Consider the following 22,688-nt stretch of genomic DNA (forward strand, 5'->3'; position numbering starts at 1 on the left):
GGGCGTGGGGCGCAGGAGTGAAGAGAAATCGAAAGAAAGAATTGTTCTCGCGCCTCGCGAAGATGCTGCTGTGTGCCCGGGTGAATCGGCGCTAACAGGCACCGGGGAAGTGGTGCGGTGCTATTTTATAAATTTATTTATTTATCTTCACCTCAAGCCGCCTCAAGCCGCTGCTGCTGCCACTGGTGTTAACTGTGGTCGTTGTTTGTCGTCGCAGAGTAGCAGAGTGCAGAGTGCTACCGAGCATAAATTCATTTCGAACACAGTTCTTAGCTGCACAACTGCTACAACGCCCCGCGCACCATCGCTTACGTTTTAGCAAGGGCCTGGCCGCCTGGCCACATGTTCCGTCGCGCGCAAGGAGTTCTTTCGTGTCTAGATTTTATTTATTTTTGCAAGAGGGTGCATACGGCGCAGAGACAGACAGACAGACAGGGAGAAAGTGAGAGAGAGAGAGAAAATAAGAGGAAAAAGCAGAAGCGAGGATAGGCAGAAGATGGTGTGGTGACAGTAACCCTTCTCGCTTCCCCCTTTCCACCGAAATGGATTTACTATTAATTATGCTTTACGGAGCATAAAGCTCCGCTAAGATGGTCGATGGCCGGTGCTACACACCGGAGAATGCCTGCCAGCAGGCGAATTGGCCGGTCTATCGTGGTTCTTCGAGCAGCAGCAGCAGCAGCAGCCGTGAGGCCGTCTTCGTTTGTCGTTTGACATTTACACCCTGCTCCCGCACAACCCCCCCGGTTCCCCGTTGGTCACGTAGTGTGCGTGCCGTTCGTTCGTTCGTTCGTTGTCGTCCGAGCGAGTAGTGCGGCTAGCAGGAGCCGTATCGTCCCTCTAGTTTTGATTTATGTCACCTTGCGCTGGTCAACATCAAACATTTGCACATAGCCGGGGCCAGCAACTAGCCAAATGGCTAGCAATCGGTGCTCGAGCAGCCAGTAGCACCCAGTAGCAGCTACTACGTGGCCTGCCACCGCCGACCGTCGTGCATGAAATGTCACCGGAGGTGGATGCCGAGTTGAAATTGAATAAAAAGCAATATTTCACCTCCTGCGCACGCCCGCAGTATCTACACACCTGGCAAGCTAGCAAGCGGGCGCGGGTGCGGGCGCGCGCGCACACCCCAAGCCTGTGCTCACACAGATAGGATGCAGCGCGCATTTGCAGGCCCCACTGATTTAGGGAGAGCCGAGTTTGGGGCTCCCGAGGACCTTCAGCGGACAATTGGACAATTTATTGTGCAGAAGGAGCAGCAGCAGCAGCAGCAGCAGCAGCAGCAGCAGCAGCCGCCTGACACTGTAACTCCATTCGGCACTCCTACACTTTTGGGAATATTGGCTACTTTCCTTCGGCTTAGTTCATGATACTCCCTCCAGCTATGTAAATATAGTTTTGTTTATGGTATGGAAAACGAATCACTACTTTTCCACGTTCACTAAATGTTCAAGTTTCTGGCACATTTTTGCGATTATTTAACCACTTAAAGATCAACTGCAAACCGTTAAAGTTTATGCAATTTAGGTAGAGATGTAGATATTGCTTTTTTTTCCTTTGCAAGGGGGCTTCGGTAATTTTTGGCCAAATCAAGGATCATTTTTGACGATTTTTTGTGATGCAACCATTTCACTTTATTTTTTTAAGTGAATGGCATATTAAACTGCAACTTTTGAAGAATATTTAGACTCATTTTGGGGGAGATTTATTAAAAACTACATCCATGGCATCACAGTTAGGCAGTCGTGTCTTCGAAAAGATACTTTTTCTCCGGTGCCCATCGTAGCTGCGTGATGGGTCATCAGAAAAATACAAATCGATATTCATTTGAAAGATTATTAGTTTATCTAGGTAGTCCCGGAGAGTTTTTGTTGAATTTCCTATTTTTCGATTTTTGGAAGATTTTTGAAGTTGAAAAAGTGATACTTTTTGCCACTTTGGCTAAAAGCACGATTTTTGAAGATTTGTTTAAAAAAAAGTATCAACAATTTTCATAAAACCTCGACGGAGTTACCTGGCAAAAAGTGTACAGATTATGTGTTAAAAATTTCAAATCAATCGGTTCAGTAGTTTTTACGGTAGTGGATGGGCACGAGCGAGCTGCATGGAGCCTTGTATGAAACACAGACGATCAAAGATCTATAACTTTGTCAGTGTTGCTTCGATTGATCGCAAACTTTTGTACACAATATTCTTGATAAGGATCAGCATTCATGGGGGAAAAAAACACCGAAGCCTCCCCCCCTTAAAGGCAGTGAAAAATACGTTCATAAAATAACTAGTGACAGCATAGGTTGTAAATTTTATTGTTACAGGGATAATTAGCGCAAAATCATGATCAGGGCGTTTGTTCAAGTGGTCGGCACAGGCATTTGCACTATCAGGCCCGCGAGGGTATTGTATGCCGCTCGTTGCACACATATGTGTGCATACCATCTATGTAGTTGTGTAACTTATTTATTGATAATCGCTCGAAATCGCTCGAAATCGCTGTCGTGTGCTCCAGGCGAGGACTGGCTGGTTTGCTGGGGGGTGTTTTTTTTTTTCTCTTCGCTTTCTATCGTGGCTCTGAGACTCGTGGTGATGATGATGATGATGCTGGTGTCGGCTTTTTTGTGGGAAGAATATTCTCACTACCCACTTTGGTTCGGCAGTGGTGTCTGCGGAGAAAGATGACGGACGAAACAGAGACGAAAGGGGAGCACATGTTAGTACCCGAACATTGGTCATCGACAGTAGTAGCAGCAGCAGTAGCACTAGCACCGTTTACACCAAGTGGTTGAGTGGTGAAGAAGAAGGAGCGAAGAAGGCTGGGCGGCCGGATTAGACGAAGATGACGGCGGGACGGCAGTAGCCCCACCGGTCCACCTTTCGCCCGTGCTGACACTTGTCGTTCGGATCGTTCGGCCCACGGAGCATGTGCGCCCCGAGAAACTCCTGCGATGGCCGGGTGTAAATGATGCGCCCCGTGTGCCGGTGACCCCTCGGCTGGTTCCTCGCCCCCATCTGGATCACCGTCCCGGTGACCGTGACCGGTGGCTGGAGGAGTACCAGCGCGAACACCAGCGTCACCGCCAGCCCCAAGGTCACCAGCGGGGAGGGTCGCCCCGTCGAGAAGCACCGCATTGGAACGCCTGATGAACGCTGATTGAAGTGGCACTCCCGCGCGGGCTCACACGCGGGTCCGGTGGAACAAAAAACACACCACGGGTAACGCGCACACGGGCCACTTTCCGGCAAACTGGATTACTCGCTGCTCGCTGCTCTGGCACACTGGAAGACTACTTTACTCACAGCGCAACATCCCCGCTCTAGTGTTCCCCTTAACTTATCTGGCTTATCCGGCAGCGGGGGGGGCAAAGAGGGGGCGCACCGTACCATATCTCACCTGTAAAGGGCACCCGCAACCCGTAATCGCTTGCGCAGCATATCCGCGACCTCGCTCGGCACACGCTTATTCGCTAATCCGTGCGCGTTTTCGCTGCGAACTAGAAGGATATAGTACTCCGGCAGATACCGCGCGTATCGGACACCTGGCCGATACCGCAGCTACTACCGACCAGGTTCGGCGAGCGGAGAATGTTGGCCGTGCTGGCACCGAAACCAGCAGCCGGGTCCTGCACCCGGAAGATGACGCGCACGGCCTCAACCGGGGGAACGGTGACCACCATCAGCAGCACCAGCACCAGCACCACCACTATCAACCGAGCAACGCAGGATCTGCTGCACATAGCGCGAGCACCGGGCAGGTAAACGGACAGGTAACGGATCGCCTGGAACGATGACAAGGACTGGGGACCGCTACGCTAACAGCACCCGAGCGAACTCGACACCCGACCCGAGCCACGACACCGCTCGCCTCGGCTCCACCTTTCTGTTTGTGCTCACTCGTTCTCGCTTCTATTTGTTTAACTACACACTACACTCCCCTTGCAAGGGGTTTCGTTTGGTTCCGGGTCTACCCTGGGCTGGCCATAATACCCGCGCGTCTTCCATGACAGATGTGGTAGTGGTGGGCCCCCCTGTCGCACTGGCAGTTCGGTGTAGCGGCCGTTTTTAGTTCATCACCCGCCGGCACCGGTTGTGGCGATCAAGGTGATAGCCGGGCTTGCACAGCTTCGGTGCGTCGAACACGTTGGACGTGTTGACGGTCGTGTCGTTGCTGCAGCAGCCGGCTTGTGCGACCGGGTTGTAGAAGATAACCCGGCGCGTCGGTGCCACGGTAGTCTGGGCATTGGCCGGTGTCGCACCGATCAGCAGTACCATCACTACCACTCCACTTATCGCCAGCAGCAGTACCAGCGGTGGTGACGCGCGCAGCGCCCCCGTCCGTCGTGAACCACCAAGCGTCGCCATCAGTAATGAACGTCCCCGTGGGGGAAGGGTTCTTTGATTTTGTTTTGTTTTGTTTTTTTTTTTCTTTTTAGTAAGTAAGTAGTTAGATGCGGACAAACTTGCGGCGGCGGGCGGCCCAGTTTCACTCCGAGCGAACGGAACCGGTACGGTGCACTGTGGCGGACCCCAGGTACGTGCTCCAATCTCAGGCGGGGCCCACCAATCCCGTGCCAATGGGGCAACGGGAATGTGGGGTGGGGGCGGGGTAGAGCGCAAACACTCACGATGGCACGCGGGGGCCCCCGATAACGATTCGAGGGCCCGCAGCCCTTATCGTTCAACCGTTGCACCATCAGCGTAGTGTTGGGGTGACGTTATCAGCTCACGATGACGTAGGACAATGATGGGGGGGGGGGGGGGGGGGGTTAACCCTCGGTTGGGCACCCGGGTACCCATTTCATGTTTCAACGAAAAAATCAATGCCTTCCCGTGAATATTTTTTTCTAGGAAACTCCGGATCCCCAAAGTACAGCTCATTTCAAGCCGAATTGGCGTTGAAATTGTTTTGATAACTCATATTTAAAGGTAATTATGGCCCGATGAAATTAACACCCGCCCAGTGGCACCCGGGTACCCCACACGTTGGCTATGCACATGGGCTATGTTTATAAACATAAAACAACACTTTTTATCAACATATATTCATGTTGACGTGTTTATTAATTGTTAATTAGGTAAAGTACAATATTTTGTTGAACAATTAATAACTTTTGAGCTTTTCAACGAGCAATAGGAGAAAAATAAGCAACATATTTTGAAACCTTTTATGTGCAATTTAAATTACAGGGTGAGGCAAAAAAACTGCAACACAATTAAAACGCCATATATTTTTCATTTTTGTTAGGATTTTATTGAATAAAACCAAAAAATGTTGGGAATTTCATAAACTTTTAGAATCAGTTATTTTTTTTTACAGTATGTTACTTTTTGGGGGAATTGTGGTCTTGAGACCGTGAAGAGGCCTTGCTTCGCTTGGCCGCAAGTGATGAAATTCTGAACTTTGTTTTCTTTGATGAGAAACCATTCGTTATCCTGTAGTTTTTAAACGAAAAAAAAAATGGGATTTAGTTTCCAGGAAAGTCAGCTGATAATTTACACTCTCGGCTGGCCACCACGACGCATAAACCGGGTTGATAATGGGTTGAGATGCGATAACACGCAATTTTTCACATTATTCGCACATTTTCGTTCGGTGGATCCGATATAAATCAACAAATTAATGTTTCTAAAGCTATTAAAAGGTTCATTGCAGTCCTAGAAATGCAAACAATTCATGCGAAATCCCTAGAGATTCCAAAAGGACTCTGTACCTTCCCTCAAAGCAACCGAGACATGAAATTAGCGTAAAGAAACATTTCACACTTCATTTCCATGTCTCATTGGCTGTCAATATCTATGGGCGAAACAAGCGCAGGACTTCTCCGTTTGCGGTATTTTGAAGGGCAAGGTTAGACCTAAAAAATGACATAGTTTTGAACAGTTTATGCAAACGCTTCTCTAAGAATGAGCCAAAATACCACAAAGCACTCTGCGGGCAACGAGCGATGGTTTCTTCTACCGTCTTAAGATCATAATTCACCCAAACAGTAACATACCATAAAAAACTGAACTGATTCTGAAAGTTTATGAAATTCCCGACGTTTTTTGGTTTTACTCAAAAAATTCCAAACAAAAATGAAAAATATATGGCGTTTTAAATGTGTTGCAGTTTTTTTGCCTCACCCTGTATATATTATTTCTCAAACTGATTATAAATGGTTCGTATAGTGTAATTTTCTTAACATATGAGTAAATCATACACTAATCTTCATCAAAAAGGGTTTAGGCGGCATTTTCGTAGACCACAGAGACCAATATACATGGTGCGTTCCGAAACTAATGAGACTGAATTTTCCTGACGAAACGGTTTGAGATAAGGTATTGACTTTTTCACGCCAAACTAGAGGCAGGTTTTAGCTATTCAACGCACTTTATTTCATTCGGCTATGACAAACTGAAAGAAAATGGGACGATTTTTCGTGAACCCTGTTTTTAGTTGATGTAACATCGTAGAACGCCCCCTTTCTATGGACCACTGGTACAGCCCGGATCATCGCGGACCTCTTCCTCGGACAGAGCACACAAACGGAAATGTATGAGGACTTGAGGAATTACTGGCACCAACGGAATGTTTTTCTGTAGGTCCGGATGATCCGCGCCAGGAAGAAGGTCCGGATGATCCGCGCCAGACCAATGGCCCATACAAAGGGGACATCCTACGGTGTTACATCAACTAAACATGGTATCAGTGCATTGTGTTCATTATTTTTATTGTTTTTATTGGATTTTGTTGTGATTTTTAAACAAAAATACGTTCCGAACACTCTTAAATTAGTCCTAGAACACAATTTTTTATCATAAAACTGATACAAACGATGATACAAGAACATAACAATGCAATGCACATAAGTGGGGTACCCGGGTGCCCAACGAAGGGGTAAACGCCGGGTGCCCAACCGAGGGTTGAAAACGGACGGTTGGCGATTACGAGTCGGCCTCCTTGATGGTAATGTTGGTGCGACCGATCTCGGTTGCCGTGATCAGCGGCCTGTACAGGTACCGGTAGTCCGGGTTGCGGTTCTCGTACGTCGGCGCCCGGTACGTGCTGGCAGACGGGGTCGTCGCCATGGTCGTCGTCGTCGTCGTCGTCGTCGTTGTGGTGGTGGTCCTGCTTCGCTGCTGCTCGTGGAGCCGCTCGAGCGCGAGCAAATGGTTGACGTCGGTGTGGTGCAGCTGGTAGGGTGGTGGGCGCGCCACAGTCCGGAACACCTCGAGCACCTCCTCGACGTGCCTCTCGCCCACCAGCGCCGGCTGGCGGGTGCGTAGGTAACGCCGGTAGTCCGGCTGTGGCTGCTGTGTCACCACTACCGACACCAGGCAGACGGCCTGGAGCAGGAACAGGAGCCGCCCACGGCCACCTCCACTGATCGAACGAATCATCGGAGCGAGAAGGCGGCGCCCCAAAAGCAAGCAGTGCAGTCCCGATCGCCGCAACCGCACACGATCAACTGAAGACAGCTTTAATTAATCGCAGCCAGAGCGAAAGAAAAACTGCCAGTCACTTCGAAGCGCCTGCCAAAAAATCAAAACAAACACAATCGTGCTACGATGCAAAACAAGAGCTAATTTATTGCCAGAAGCCCGCGACACACACTCACACCAGCACACCTTCGGTTACACAGACAAGGCAAAGCAGGAAAGAGAGAGAGAGCAGACCGTCCGGGCGCTAGAATGTTCGTGGCTGTCGCGTGGGAGCGGAAAGAATAGAAAGTGCACGGTCACATCAGTGGCCTGCCAATGGTACCTTGACGGTTGTCGTCGTCGTCGCCGTCGTCGCAGCAGCACCAGCAGTGTCTGCCTCCTTGGAGTTACTGGAGAAGGTGTCACGGAGGTAGTCGCGCACGTTCGATGCGTACTCCTTCGCCTTCGAGGCACCCTGCTGGACGCCTGCCTTCACCTTGACCACCCCGTCCTGGACGCCCTCCTTCACCTTGGTCGACAGACCGCCGAAAAAGTCCTTCACACGGTCGATCGCACCGGTGCGCTCCTCGCTCGAGTCCACCTCGGCCAGATCGAGATGGGAACGCTGCTCCGGTACCGAAGCGGCCTGGATCGCCACCAGCAGTACCACGCCAACCATCGCCAGAACCATCGCGACCTTCGAGCCTGCCATGGTAGTAACGGACGCGTAACGCTGCGCTTGCTGGGTGAGTTCGGGTTGGAAAAGAAAAATTGGGCGGCTAGGGGATGCGACTGCCGATCGAAACACCACTCGTCCACTCGACTGACGGACGGGCACTACCAACCCGGGGGTGGCACCCAGGGTAGTCCGATCCCGCTAGCTAGCTAGCTAGCTGCTGCGCCTAGTGTTGCCCGTCACTTTGCCCTTCTGCCTCGATTGACGCTAGTTGAAGGCGATTGTGCGCAGTGCGACGGGTTCGGTCTTTGGACTTCGGTGCCTCGCATCTCGGTGCCGCGTGCCGCGAAACCAATTGCCGGACGGGCACTTTAACTCATTTATTGAAAACCTCTCGCTCTCGCGCGTGCACACACGCGATCCTCGAACTGTTGCTCTCACAAACAATCATGTGTGAAACCGGTTTGAACACGATGACCCCGAAACCAGATGTTGGATTCGGCCTCGCGGCCACAGACTGTGAAGATGCAGACCATACTGATGACCGCGATCGACATTACCCTTGCGGTAGCAGCCTTCACCTTTCTGCGCGCGCATTCCAAGCTGCAGCAGGGCAGAGCAGAGCAAAGAGCGAGAGAGGTGACAAAATGTACCGGAAAGGTGTGGGTATGCGTGGTGGCAGCTCGCTGCCACTCGCCCCGGGTCATTAAATGCCGCCAGCGCTCAGAAACGTCTCCATCAGTCAGTTGCTGACCGTATTTGCAATTACCAGTGAGCTGGCAGCGAGTAGCGTCGAGTGACGTAGCGTTTAAGTAAGGCGAGAAGGTCCGGTAATGGGCGAGCGGAAACTCAACGCACGCGGTGGTGACTCAACGCAGCGTGCATTAGCAGCTAGAGCTGTATGCTGGCTTCACTAAACGAGCTCACCAGCGCGCTGAATGGGGCAGGTAAACAAATGGGGAAGGGACGGAAGTGCGCGCAATGGCATGGAGATAAGAAGACAATGTCGACCGTACCAGCGCTGGACGGTCATGGTGCCTCCATGCGAACCAAGGGCACAGCGGGCAACCCCAAAACGCATGCATCGAACCAATTGGAGGGACTTTGGTATTTAATTTTGGTCTGTCACGCATGTTTTTAACATCTTTCCCTGAATGCTGATCCTTTCAAGAGTATTGTGTAAAAGTTCTGGAACAATCGAGGAAAAACTGACAAAGATACCGATTTTTGAAAGATACTTTGAAAGAAGTCGGTGCCCATCGTACCGTAAAAACTAATGGGCCGATCGTTTTGAAATTTTTAACATATAATTTGTATACTTTTTGCCAGGTAGCCTCGTCGAGATTTCATGAAAATTGTTGATACTTTTTTTTAAACAAATCTTTAAAAATCGTGTCTGTAGGCAAAATGACAAAAAGCATCACTTTTTCAACTTCAAAACTCTGCCAAAAATCGAAAAATTGGAATATCAACATAAACTCTCCGAGGGTACCTAGATAAATTTATAATCTTTCAAACGAGTGTCGATTTGTATTTTTCTGATGACCCATCACGTAGCTACGATGGACACTGTTTTTGCTGCGAATCAAAAGACTTGGTTCTTAAGATTTAAGCGACGAACTCGGTTTGATCATTGTGATTACTATTTCAACTTCAAAAATCTGCCAAAAATCGAAATATAGGAAATTCCAAATACACCAAAACTCTCCGGCAATAGCTAGATAAACTTATAATCTTTCTAACGAATATCGATTTGTAAATTTCAGATGACCCGTCATGTCGCTACGATGGGCACCGTAAAAAGTACCTTTGCGGCGACACGACTGCCTAAATTTGATGGCATGGATTCATTTTTCAATGAATGTTGCTCAAAACAATACCAAATATTCTTCAAAAGCTGTAGATCAATATGCCATTTAGTTGAAAAAATAAAGATGAATGGTTACGTCACAAAAAATCGTTAAAACGGGCCTATTTTTGGCCCGAAAATAGTGAAGTTTCTCCTTAAATCCATACAATTTCTTAACAAAAAAGGAGCGTCACTTGAACGTCAATAACTTGGGTAATTTTAAACAGAATGACTTGAAAATTTTACAAGATTATTTTGAAGGTTGGCAGTATCGTAATTTCATAAGGATAAAAAAAATGGTGTCACCATTTATATTTCAAGCCAAAGACTTATAGATCCACCTGTTACAGCAAATAAGGGGATAGGGTACTCAATTTGCACGTGTGAACGAACTTTTTAATTCTCGTATTTTTGGTAGGTTGCCAGTAATGTGATGGATAGCCATGAGGAAGTTTTACGTTAAAATAATGATTAGTATTTGAGATATACATTTTTGTTGTGAGCTACTGGCTAGTACATTGTGCGTTTTTCGCTATGACGAGCAAAGAATTTCTATAAAGATTTGGTTTGTGTATACGTAAAGAATGATGAAAGCTTTTAGTGGCTACGCTAGAGTTAAATAAAAATGTTTACAAGTGGTAAAAAGACTTCCAGGATGGTCAGGAAGGTATAGAAGACGAGGAACATCCTAGGCGACCATCAACGTCAATTGACAACGCTCACGCCACTCACAAATAAGAAATTTGGTGTTGCTAAACCGGCGATGAGCAACTAGAGACCTTGCTGATGGTATTTGCATATTGAGATAATTCGTTAATTACATTTTAAGAAATGTTTTGCGTCTCAAACCGTTGGTACCAACGACTGGCGTTGCTTCTCCGTGACTTTTTCTTCACAAACTTAACTTGTATCATTCCAAAACCATCGCTTTTGCCTGATTTAGCACTATGTGACTACTGGCTATTAAAAGAGCTCAATAAAGTCCTCCGGAGACATCGTTTTGAAACGATAAAACCGATTGAAGCCACTGCAAACTGAAGGCCATCCCTAAAATAGACTGCACAAGTACATTGCATCCGGGGAGGGATTACTGTGAAGGCGCCGCAATTTGGATGTGAAGGAATAAAATGGGAACTTTGAAAATCAATCGAATATCCCCCCCCCCATTTGATGGACACCGCAGTACATCATCCGAGTGAAGGGCTGGACACACTCGCTCACTCACTCACTGCCGGTGAGTCACGGGTTTGGGGTGCGACCCGCGAGATGTCACACCTCGCGCATCTTGTACACACAGTACGCCTGTACACTGTACCTGCGCCGTTGTACTGCTGTCCCCGTAACGTTGACTCGCCGCTGCGCAATAAACGCGATCGCGGGAAGGGGGGTGGGGGGGTATTGTTGCGAGGGTGGAATACGAGGAATAGTTGCTCCCGCCGAGGACAGACATCGCGCGAGCCGGGGGGGGGGATCTACACTATCGATGCAGTGATGTGTTGAACCGGTTAGAAGAATACAGGGTGTACCATAAAAAAATGCAAATGCTTTCATTGCTCTGTTTTGAGTATTTTTTCAACACCAATATGGCATTATGGGGTATCGTTGTGTTCGTAAGAGTCTTATCTATCAAATGATGTATAATAAGTACCCGTGCAAAAGATGTCTGTCCGGAAAAATGTATTCAAAGGCGACAGTGTCGAGTTTGCTTCGCGCCCAAGAGAAATCTCATAGATATAACAGCGGTCCTCAGATGTATTCTTGGCATTGTTTACAGGATTAAACGTTCTATTCATGAAGGGCCAAGGCCTAGGAAACACGTTAGTGATCGGCAACGATCTGAGCGTACTGAAAAAGTGGTAATATCCGTCAGAGCAAAAGTTAGCGAAATCCAGTGCAATCCATATGAAAGCTTGCATAAGAGACGAATATCTCAAGATCCTGCCTGCATCGGTTGGCCAAATATGACCTAAAAGCAATCTCTAGAGCTAGGGTGAAGCGTAATTTAATAGTTGAAAGGATAAAACATCTTTAGACAGGATAAAACATAGTTTGAAAATGGCACCAGTTTTCATAAAATCCATTACTAAAATGAATATTGATGTTTATATCACTTTTTTGAAGGAACACGTTTTAGCATGGATTAAAGCAAACTTCAAAACACCAGAAAATGTTGAGTTTCAGCAAGATGGAGGCCCCTGCGATACGTCTTAACGGTCTGAAACATGGTTGAAGGAAAACATGAATTTTTGGTCGAATGATTTATGCCCTCCAAGCGGTCCTGAATTAAATCGGTTGGGCTATTCAATATGGGCATTTGTTCGACCTAAGACCTGTGAACCATAACACCATACACGGTTGGTTCGCTGAAATCGTTTATCATCAAAGCCTGGTCTTCTAAGTTGGACACTTATGTTACAGAGAGTGTTCTCGAATTCGTAACCGCTTGGAGAAATTAATTGAGAAAACAGGCCGACAAACCCACTCATTTTGTTTGTTTTTGATAAACAAAGAAATATAGAGCGAATGAAATACTTTGAAACAGTAGAAAATATAAAAAAATGGCTTTAAACTTCAAAAAAAGATTTTTGCATTTTTTTATGGTACACCCTGTAAATAAAAAAAAAACCGGCAAACGATGGAGCCGCATGGGGCTGGCTGGCTGGCTGGCTGGCAGGGGAGCTGGGAATTTATTTCTCAATAAGTACTGGTCGCGCGCCTGACTTGTTTGAGGTCAGCCGGACCCGATAAGAGGGCACGATGAGCCGCGATGATAGCGGCACCGGACTGACACCGGATGATGTCAACACCATCACAACCGCACCTCGCGCACCTCCCCTCAATTCAAACCCCCTTCACGAGACCTTCGCGTCACAAATAAGCTCATAACAAAGATGGTGGTGGTGGTGGTGGACTTACGACATTCGCTAATCAGATCAATTTATTTCCGGAATTTTCGTCTCACTCGCTCGCACTCGCACGCGCACAAAGGGCGTCCGTTCGCTCGCTCGCTCGTCCGCCCTCTTCGTGACGCCCTGCCGGACGCCTGCTGCCTCTGTCTGCTCTATCAATCAATGGCTCAGATCGCGGAGAGAGAGACAGAGGCAGAGACAGAGAGAGAGAGAGAGAGGAGCAGGTTTAACAGTAATAGAACTAAATTAAAAAATCACACTTCCTTAACGGCTAAAAAGGCGCTGTTTATGATGTGGCGCTGTACGGTTGTAAGGCGGTGGAGTTGTTTGTTAGAGAGGGAAATGGGGGGGGGGGGGGGGGGGGGGGGGGTGATTCATGAGAGTGCTCGTCAAATGTTTGCCTCATTGTGCAATTTGTGCGATTGGGAGTGGTGCTTGGGGGGCGATGGGTGGGTGGTGGTACTTAAAAGACATTCCGGCATTTCCCATTGACCGCCTCCTGGCCGGTCTTGCACGCCAGCGGCCCCGCCAAGATGAACCGATTGTCGACGGTGGGCGTCATGGTGGTGGTGGTGGTGATGGTGGTGGTGCTCCCGACCGGCTGTTCCGTCCCGTCCCGCTCCCCTTCGCCTGCCTCCTCTAGGTCTTTGTCGTTGAAGAAGATCCGATCGTCCTCGGCACCATCATCGTTCGGTACGATCTGGGCCGGCACATGGGCAGTCCCGATTGCGGCCCCAGCGGCACCCCCCCCGGGTGGTTCGTCACTGGCACCGGTGCTTGATGGGCGTACTGTGGGCGGGGTTGAACGTGCTGGCTTGAGTGATGAGGTGAGCCCGGCGGCCTGCGTCGAGGTGATTGGCGTTGCGTCCGTGTCCTCGGCGACTTCCGGCTGCTCCTGGTCGCCCGGTACTGGCCCGGCCGGCGGCGGGGGTTCCTCGGTTACCGCCCGGTCACCGGTTAGCTTGCTGCGGACGTAATCGTAACCCTGCAGCACACCATCCTTCACCGAGGTGGCCGCGTTCTCCAAGCTTTCCTTCATCTTGGCCGTGCCCTGCTTGAAGGCGGACGTGAAGTCGTCCAGGAACTTGGACATCTTGCTACCCTCCTCGGCCGGTGCCATCTCCTCCTCCCCCTCCGCCGGTGCCGGTGCCGATGGCTCCGGAATGGACGACGGCACGGAGGAACTCTCGATCGGGTTCGCCTCCACCAGGCAGAGGACGAACGACATCAGCCATACAAGCGCCACGAACCGCATCCTTGCTGCTTGCTGCGTTCACTACTCCAACGCACACTACACACCGACTCCGCACTCCCTCTCTCTCGCTCTCTCTCTGTCACACTCACAACCCGCACACAAACTGGCCAGGATGCCGATGCACCAACCGTTACCTCGAAGCAGCCGAGCACGAATGATGGTCCGGGCTGGCCACTGGCTACCCTGAACCCAGCCGGGTCGCCGGCGGGTCCATTCCATCGGGCTGCCGGAGCGGGAAGAGAATGCGGGACGGAAGGTGCGCGCGGGCGTACGTCGTTGAAGCGATCATCGTGCCGATACTGATCACGATCTTGATGAGGCTGATGAGGCTGTAGCTACTGCTATTGTTGCTTTTGTTGCTGCTGCTGCTGCTGCTGCTACTGATGATGATGAATAGGATTTACCTGGCGTGAGTTTGCGGAATGCAAATCGGATCACGAGCCTAGACTCGCCGAATTAAGACTGTGTACCTGGCGCGCGCGCAAGAGAGAGAGAGAGCGAGTTGTCTGAGATGACTGAGAGAGAGAGAGAGCGAGAGAGAGAGCGAGCGAGCGAGCGAGCGAGAGTTGTCGGACACGAAAGTCACTTCCAATAACGGGCCTGGCTGTTGGAAAGGAACCGGTTCTGTGTACGGGGTGGCGGCGATATTTTGGCTAATGGGCAAAATAAAATGCGAGTCCCCGGTAGGGACTCGGGTACCGCTATGCAGGTAGCCAGACAGACTGGGTTCGATTCTCGCTTCCCCAGGAAAAAGATTTCTCGAGCGCACACGAAATGGAACCCATTTTCATCCATTACCAGGCGTATAACTTGTAATTTAAACTGCGGGTTTTTTGGTGGATGGAAACACAGTTTTTTTTTTTTAAATAGAAAACCAAAAGATAAACTATTCTATGTATTTTCCCGTGCTAGCTATACGTTTGTCCTATCTTTTGGCCAATTTGTGGATACCGCGCCAAAAGAATTGTTCATTTAGCGAGGAAAAACCTCCCGTCATGTCATTTTCCAACAATTTAATACAAAATCGATGTCGCTGCTCGGCCAGCGCGTGACCGATCGTCGAAAAGTGGTGATCTTTGGAATGGCCCAGGTCCAGTTAATTAGCGGGGGGAGGCAGAATCGCTCAGTTTATTGAATTTAAATAGCTTTGGGCTATTTTTTACGAGTTCGATGGGGCGTTGTCGTGCTGGAATATCAACCTCTCACGTCTTTGATCCTAAATGGGCCTTAATTCACGCAAAGCACGTTATATTTTGATTATTGGTTGGTGCCCTAACAGACGACAGCCATCTGATCGCACCAAGTACACAGCATTGGCTTGCGCTCAAAGCGATTTGATGGTTTTGTGGTAGAAAATGAGGGTTAGCGGGGATCAATAAACATTTTTTTTTGTTTAATATTACCAAACTATATCCACTTTTCATTGCCAGTAACCACAAGATGCCGAAACGACTTTCGTTTTTGCCTAGCAAGCAAGAATTCGCACCTGTTTTGGCGTCGCTCCATCTTCAATTCATTTTCCAGCAGTTTGAACGTTTACAAGGCACGTAAGCGTATAGAAATGGCTGGTTAAGTAATTCCTAACTACTGAGCAAGTATTTTCTTACGATTACGTATGATTCTCATCCAAAAGAACCTGCAATTCGAGGTCTTAATGTTTTTTGGGTGGATTTACACGCTTTTTGTAATTCAAGTCAAAATGGTCATCTTTGGACCGATTTCACTAACCTTTGCAAGCGGTTTCTAATACCACATTATCAACAGAGGCCTCAATAAGCATTTTATGTGATGCGACCGACATTTTCTTTTAACTAAAGGACAAAAATGGAGCTCCCCGTGAAAGCTCTTTTTCCGACAGAAAACTAGACATGATTAAGCAAAAAAAAATATATGTTGTTGCATGGTATCACTTATCATGTAGACTGATTTATGTAAACAGGTGTCGAATAAACACAAAAAAAACGGTATGGCATGTCGATGAAAGCTCAATTTAGTCTAAAAGCCCATCTATAAGCAAGCAGCAGTTTTAAGGTTATAACGCCTGATACTATCTGCCCCCCCTCCCCCCTAATCCACGGAGGCGTGAAAGTGACAAGAGTGGAACTGGAGTCGAAGTTGACACTTTCGAATCCAGCCCTCTCGCGCGACGGCACGCAGATCCGGAAGGCCACACTTTGATGCAATTAGAGATGCTGCCGCGCCGCCAAACTCAAAGCGCCAACCGCTTCTTTATTGGGTAAGCCATTACGGCACGGTGCGTCGAACCGGTGGGCAATGACCATCACCATCCGGACAATACAATGCGGGGCGCGACGCTATTAGCCCTTTGACGACATTGGCCACCACCGGCGTCGCCCTTCTGCGTGTGTATGAAGGGAAAGAAGAAGAAGAAGAAGAACGAATGTCCCATTTTGTCCGTCGCACAAAAGACGAGGGAAGGTCCGAAGCGCGAGGTGCAGCACGTACGCGGGGAGTCAAATTCAATTATGAACGCACCGCAACCGCAACCTCCCCGCCTTGTTCACCATCATCTTCCGGTGCACTTACCGCATCATCTTCTTCGGAAACTTCCCAAAACCAAGCATGATTGCGGGCTCCATTTTGGGCCCCCACCCCGTCGCCTAGCTCCTTCGTTTGTAGAACACAATAACGCGATGTTATGTCAGGGGCTGTTTCCCCGGCCGGTGTCGCTTTCCCGTGCATGTTTATCCAATCACAGTCACCTCTTCACACGAGGCACCTTTCTCGCGGATCAGAATGGACAAGAGTTGCCAGCAGCTACAGCTTATCTGGTTGCATACTGGCAGGCACATTGGTTATCTTGATCTTCACAAACCGTGTCCAGTTTCGGCGCTAAGTTTTTATTTTTGGCGCCTTTTGTGGATTCATAATTCTCAGGAAAAATGCTGCGCGCCTGTCAGAGAGATTCTGGATCCCCCCCTTTAAAGCAAACAATGCTCCATACAAAACAAAATTTCCCGCTGCTGAGCTCGGTGCACATCATAAGAGATACAGCATACAGCAACGCACTTTTTTCGATGCGTAATCATGTCTAGTTTTGTGTCTGAAAAAGAGATTTCGCAGGGAGCTCAACATTTTGTGCTTTCTTTTGGAGAAATCGGCGCCAGAATCGCTTTAAATGCTTGCAGTAGCCTAGGCTGACAAGGTGGTAGCGGAAATCATTGGCAAAGTTTGTTTGAACGATAACCATTTTGACTTGAGTGACAAGAAGCGTTTAAATCGAACCAAAAACGTGTTGGAGCCTGCATTGCAGGTTCGTTTGGATGAGGATGATCTGTAATCGTTAAAAATACTTGCCCAGTAGCCAAAAAATGGTTAAGTTCCTTGAAAAGGTTCTTACTATTGGAAAATGGGTCATGAGAAATTTCTAAACGATAGGCAGATGGAGCGATATGGTCCGAAATTATTTGAATACTTTCAACTGCGATGTTATACCCTACCCACTTTATTTAATTATGTTTTGTGACACATATTTTTAACATTTTTCCCTGAATGATGATCCTTTCAAGAACGATGTGTAAAAGTTTTGGATCAATCGAAGCAAAACTGACCAAGTTATAGATTTTTGAAAATCCGCGCTCCATGCAGAACGCTACTTTGAAGAGCGTTTCCCCAAAAAGCAACATTTTCACAGTCGGTGCCCATCGTACCGTAAAAACTAATGCACCGATCGATTTGAAATTTTTAACACATAATTTGTATACTTTTTGCCAGGTAGGCTCGTCGAGATATCATGAAAATTGTTGATACTTTTTTCGAAACAAATCTGTAAAGTTCGTTTTTTATGGCAGAATCGCAAAAAGCATCACTTTTTCAACTTCAAAACTCTGCCAAAAATCGAAAAATTGGAATATCAACAAAAACTCAACGAGGCTACCTAGATAAACTTATAATCTTTCGAACGAGTATCGAGTATTGTATATTTCAGATGACCTATCACGCAGCTACGATGGACACCGTAAAAAGTACCTTTTCGTAGACGCACCTTCATGAATGGCATCACATGGATAGATTGCATTGTGATGTGCATTGGATGTGTGTGGATGGGCAGTGTGATGAATCTCCCCCAAAATAAAACAAAATATTCTTCAAAAGTTGTAGTTTAATATGCCATTCATTTGAAAAAATTAAGTGGAATGGTTCCGTCACAAAAAATCGCCAAATATGATCCTTGGTTTATCTAGAAATGAATAAAGCCCTCCCCCCCGGGAAAAATTGTGTGTGCCGGCGAATCGATCGAACACGATTGAACACAACGCCCTGATCTGTATCTGTTGACGGTGACTGTTGGGAACTATCCTTGAGGCATCATCGGATCTTTGCTGCGTGCTGCGATTCTCCAAGCCTCTCCAAGGCACTATCCGAGTTTTCTTTTCCAACGGGAACGACGACACGAGAGGGCGCAGTTTGTTCTTCTAGTGCACGAAACAGTTAGAAATGTTAAGAATTTCCCACTTTTTCCAGCTACTTCACGGTGATTTACCTCTTTCTTGGATGGATGGTGTTTGATGGATAGATTGGACATCAATCAACTCTCGAAGATAAAACAATGGAGTGTGCAGCATCGTACCAAAACCATTTGATGAATCGCTTACCTATCAACATTCCATTTAGAAGCACTGGGATTAACAAATTTACCGGGATTAGTATTAAAGTTCTATGCGAATACGACTCGTCCGTAAGTCCTTAAAAAAATATATACAAATTAATTTTCTCGCAGAATCACAATCCTTACCAGGATCGTTCCAGTTGCGCCCACTTTGTTTACACCTGGCGACTGGCGTTTCTGTTCGGTGTTCGGAATGCTCCTTCGAGGAGAACCAGGTGAATCCTTTCTACAGGATTTTGTGGTCTTATTGAAGATCTGTATAGGGTCCTTTCTAGAGTAGGTTTTGTGTGTTTCATTGGAGAGAGAGAGAGAGTGTCCTTACACACGAAGCACTCGTGAGCTGATCGAGGAATGGTGAGACAGCAACAAAATGGTTGAAAGAGGCGAAAGAAAGAAGCCTATACTCGAACGGAACTCATGCGCTCTCTGCTCGACACAAATCTTTACCCATATGCCAATGGATTAAGAAGGAACATTGAGTGCCTGTGAGCGCTTTTTGTCAAACGGGAATATCTCTCTGCTCGAACATAAACATCCCTCTACATGAAAACAATATCCTTGTGGTAACGCGTTTTACCAACAAAAAACATTCAACATTGACATGTTTATGTTTGATATGTATTTATTTGATGGGTGATACCGTTCTTTTTTTTTCTCTCTCATAGTCAATTTTCTGTACACAATTTTAACAGTTGTCGTACACCAAAAACGCTGTAAAACGATGCCGACTAAAGTAAAATTCCCGCTTCCAACAACATTATGCGGTATGCGGCGTAAAATCCTCCGCCAGGTGACCAGCTAGGAAAAGAAAAGCGGGCAAGACGCTGCTGCTGCAGCTGCTGCGACGAGATGAAATGCATTTCCGTGCCATTAGGCGAACCACCATAGATCGGTTGCAGATAAATCTACCATTACTCAATGCCCACACCAACTGGAGGAACTGGCCTGGGAAGCTTATGAGGCGACTGAAAACTGGGATTCCGCGCGATGAAAAAGTTTGCCGGTGAGTGGATAGCACTGCTGCTGAACAGTTTTTTTACGATGGTTTAACGGTTCGCATAATTTGCCATTTTCTGTCGTTAGCTCCAGACGTTGACCCCTCGCTTCGTGAGGGGTGAATTACCGCTCTACTGATCCTTGAGGGAGCCAAGCAAGGTTAATGCAGAGAGGAAGGCTGCATACTGGTAGACGAGAAGTTTCTCGACTATCAAGCGGATTTTTCAACGATTTGCTGGTGTATCCGCACTGGCTCAAAGGCAGTGCTGTGCTCGGGCTGAGCATTTACAATCCGATTTATTTTTTAAAAAGAAACAAGGTATATTAGTATTATTTTTGGTCCAGCGTGCGCTTGAACTGCTTGAAGCTAATTTAACTTTCCTCTTCTTTCTTTCTAGAGGATTGCGAAAAGCGAAAGTCTCAACACGTCCGACTCTGCTATTTGATGAATCGACGGCTAACGGAGTGACTGAGGAGCTATCCGAGAGTGTCAGCAAGCAGAAATCGAAAGCGAAAGTGCACCGGACAGCGAACCGGTTGAAGAAGAGAGAGAAAAAAAGGGAAAAGCAGAAAGGAGAAAGATCGCAAGGATGTCTTGGCAAATGGTTAAATCTAGCGCGTGCAACTGCGCTTACTCGTGCCTGCGAAAAAAGCATGACCCGCGTTCCTGCCCATGAGCGCTGCGCATCATGCAGAATGGAGCCTTGGAATGTGAAATAAAAAAGTTTAAAAAAAATGGATAAGCTAGCAGTTGGTTGCCTGGTTGGTTGACTTTGCCGAATCCCCAAGCCCTTCCCCATGTCTTCCCCCACCTCGTCACCGCCCCCCCCCCCCCCCCGGGGCCACACGGCACCAGCTACCATTAGCTAATTGCTAACTCGGACCAAAAAACCCCCCTCGCCACCACCGGGGGTCACGATGATGATTTGCTGCAGTTCGAAGTTCGACTCGCCCATAATCAGCTAGCCAGCCAGCCAACCGGCCAGCCAGCCAGCCTTCGGCTTCGCAAACCAATAATCGGAGTGGGCACGACACGCAGCAGCATGCGAGTTGCGAAATTGGTTTGGATTTTGGTTTTTTTGTCTTTATTTTTTTTTGGTTTCTTTTTTTGGGATGGCGTAAGACGTACACCCGTTAGTGCGATGTTGCGTGCCCATGATTTATGCGCGATTCCCCATAAGGTGTTTTTCCCCGTTTTTTTTTTTTTGTTGGAATATAACGAGTCTTCACTGTGCCTTTGAACCTTATCATATAAAACAAAAAAAATCCCGGAGGCCAGCCAGCCAGCCAATAAAACGCGGAAAACGAACGCCTTCCCTGATAGCCCTCGATCTGGTGAATGAAGGGTGGGTGGTTGGCCTCGGATTCGGAAGCCAGAAGAAGAGAAGAAAAAGAATACCCAAATTCAGGCAATCAGCTCATCGAAAGGCAACGAGATACGGGGCCAGCCTGGGCCTGGCTCTATTTGTATAAGCCCCCCCCCCGGATCCCGCCTGGCGACTCCTACCTCGTTCGCGCGCGCGCGCGCGCTGCTTATTGCCGCGTGGCACGCGATTGGCCCGTTTGCCATTTCGAGCCGAGTGCGGCCGCGAGATTGTCGCCCATCCGAAATGAAGTAATCGAATCCAATCGCCTGGCCTGGCGACGACGGCCACGCCGCGGACTGCCGACCAAAAATACCATCCGAAGGACGCAGGGCGCGGCCCATTATGGTGGGAGGGGGGGAGGGGGGTCACTCCGGTCCCATGAATAAACCCGAGAATTTAGGAGAAGGTAACCGTTCCCGCACTCTCTTTCCTCTCTGGCTCACAAAAAAAAAAAACATCACATCGGCCAGTCGACTCCTTGCTCCACTTGCGATGCTGGGGAGTCCGGGCCGACATGGGCCGGCCGGCCGGAGGGATGTAGGTCATCTCTGGAACCCCTTCGAAGGCCACTCGCCGCCCCGCGGGGACGAGCGGTTAGCGGAGGTTAAGCGAAAAGCCTTCCGCGAGCGCGCATTCAAGGACGAAAAATTGGAAAGCAAAGAAAAAAACAAAAAACAAAACAAAAAAGCTTCACCAGTCCTCGGCACACTCTGATATTGATGATTTAGCAACCTTGGTACACAATCCTGGCCCACCACCCCTTCCATCCGAGATAAAAAAAAAAACGGCTAATTAGAAGGCTAAGGCGCTCGGTGGCCGCAGTGCGGTTGTTGTCGTTGTCGCCGTTATCCACCGGCAGTGAGCGCGTGAACACCGACAACGACGACGGCGAGGACGAGGACGGCGACTAGGACGACGATTGGTGCAGTGTGCCGCCCTGTTCAGCCCCGACAGTGCGCCCGATAGCGACAGTGTCTACGCGCGCGCGTCTGTGTCTTTGGCTTTAGGGCTGTGTGAGTGCGTGTGCGTGCGTTGTTCGTGTGTTGGAGAGACAGCGGTCGAGGAAGGGACGGCTGGCCTCCCTAACAGGTGCCCGGATAATTGTGTCACATCGTGTCAGCTTCCGATCGGTACGTTCCCAAAATAAAAAAAAACAAACCCCTGTTGGGAGCTGGAGATGGAAGCAACAAGGTTACAGGTAGGCCGCTACACCAAACGGGGGAGGGGGGGGGGGCACACAGAGCAAGCACAATTTATCGGGACCACGGAAGGCCTCTAGTTGCGATTAGAAGTGAATTAAAAATGTGGTGAACCGGCGATCGGCTTCCCATTTGTGGCACACACGCCATTTTGGGCCTTTGGTTCGATCCTGATGGTTTCGACGGTTTAAACAATAAACAATAAACAAGTAGTATTCGTAACACGCCACTCAACAAAGCTCACCACCCTGTAAGTAATCCTAAAAAGCACCACATTTTTCGGCTTTAAAATCTGCCAAAAACCGAAAAATTGAAACTTTATTCCAATTCAAATTGGAAAACTCTACGCCTGCTGCCTGCAAAACAAAACCCACATATGATCGCTATCAAAAGAATATTGATGTGTATATAT

General features: G+C 48.2%; 3 protein-coding genes and 2 long non-coding RNA genes across 6 annotated transcripts; 1 reads left to right on the forward strand and 4 right to left on the reverse strand.

The window, feature by feature from the left end:
• Positions 1–2,275: 2,275 nt before the first annotated feature.
• On the reverse strand, positions 2,276–4,059 carry LOC126579988 (uncharacterized). Of its 2 annotated transcripts, none has more exons than XR_007608486.1 (2): positions 3,389–4,059; positions 2,276–2,660 (listed from the first exon to the last, which is right to left on the reverse strand). It is a non-coding gene; the product is annotated as an uncharacterized LOC126579988 (long non-coding RNA). The 2 variants fall into 2 exon arrangements; XR_007608487.1 differs by lacking the exon at positions 3,389–4,059 and adding an exon at positions 2,764–3,382.
• A 2,108-nt stretch (positions 4,060–6,167) lies between these two features.
• On the reverse strand, positions 6,168–7,419 carry LOC126579990 (uncharacterized). The gene has a single exon (XM_050243807.1). The coding sequence runs from the start codon at positions 7,372–7,374 to the stop codon at positions 6,919–6,921; it is 456 nt and encodes a 151-aa protein (XP_050099764.1). The 5' UTR covers positions 7,375–7,419; the 3' UTR covers positions 6,168–6,918.
• A 119-nt stretch (positions 7,420–7,538) lies between these two features.
• On the reverse strand, positions 7,539–8,422 carry LOC126579991 (uncharacterized). The gene has a single exon (XM_050243809.1). The coding sequence runs from the start codon at positions 8,105–8,107 to the stop codon at positions 7,718–7,720; it is 390 nt and encodes a 129-aa protein (XP_050099766.1). The 5' UTR covers positions 8,108–8,422; the 3' UTR covers positions 7,539–7,717.
• A 4,418-nt stretch (positions 8,423–12,840) lies between these two features.
• On the reverse strand, positions 12,841–14,252 carry LOC126579989 (uncharacterized). Its single transcript, XM_050243806.1, has one exon. The coding sequence runs from the start codon at positions 14,082–14,084 to the stop codon at positions 13,293–13,295; it is 792 nt and encodes a 263-aa protein (XP_050099763.1). The 5' UTR covers positions 14,085–14,252; the 3' UTR covers positions 12,841–13,292.
• A 5,107-nt stretch (positions 14,253–19,359) lies between these two features.
• On the forward strand, positions 19,360–20,407 carry LOC126579749 (uncharacterized). Its single transcript, XR_007608462.1, has 3 exons — positions 19,360–19,717; positions 19,798–20,029; positions 20,109–20,407. It is a non-coding gene; the product is annotated as an uncharacterized LOC126579749 (long non-coding RNA).
• The last annotated feature ends 2,281 nt before the right edge of the window (positions 20,408–22,688 follow it).

Source organism: Anopheles aquasalis, chromosome Y (assembly GCF_943734665.1).
Source record: "Anopheles aquasalis chromosome Y, idAnoAquaMG_Q_19, whole genome shotgun sequence".
NCBI classification, from domain to species: Eukaryota; Metazoa; Arthropoda; class Insecta; order Diptera; family Culicidae; genus Anopheles; species Anopheles aquasalis.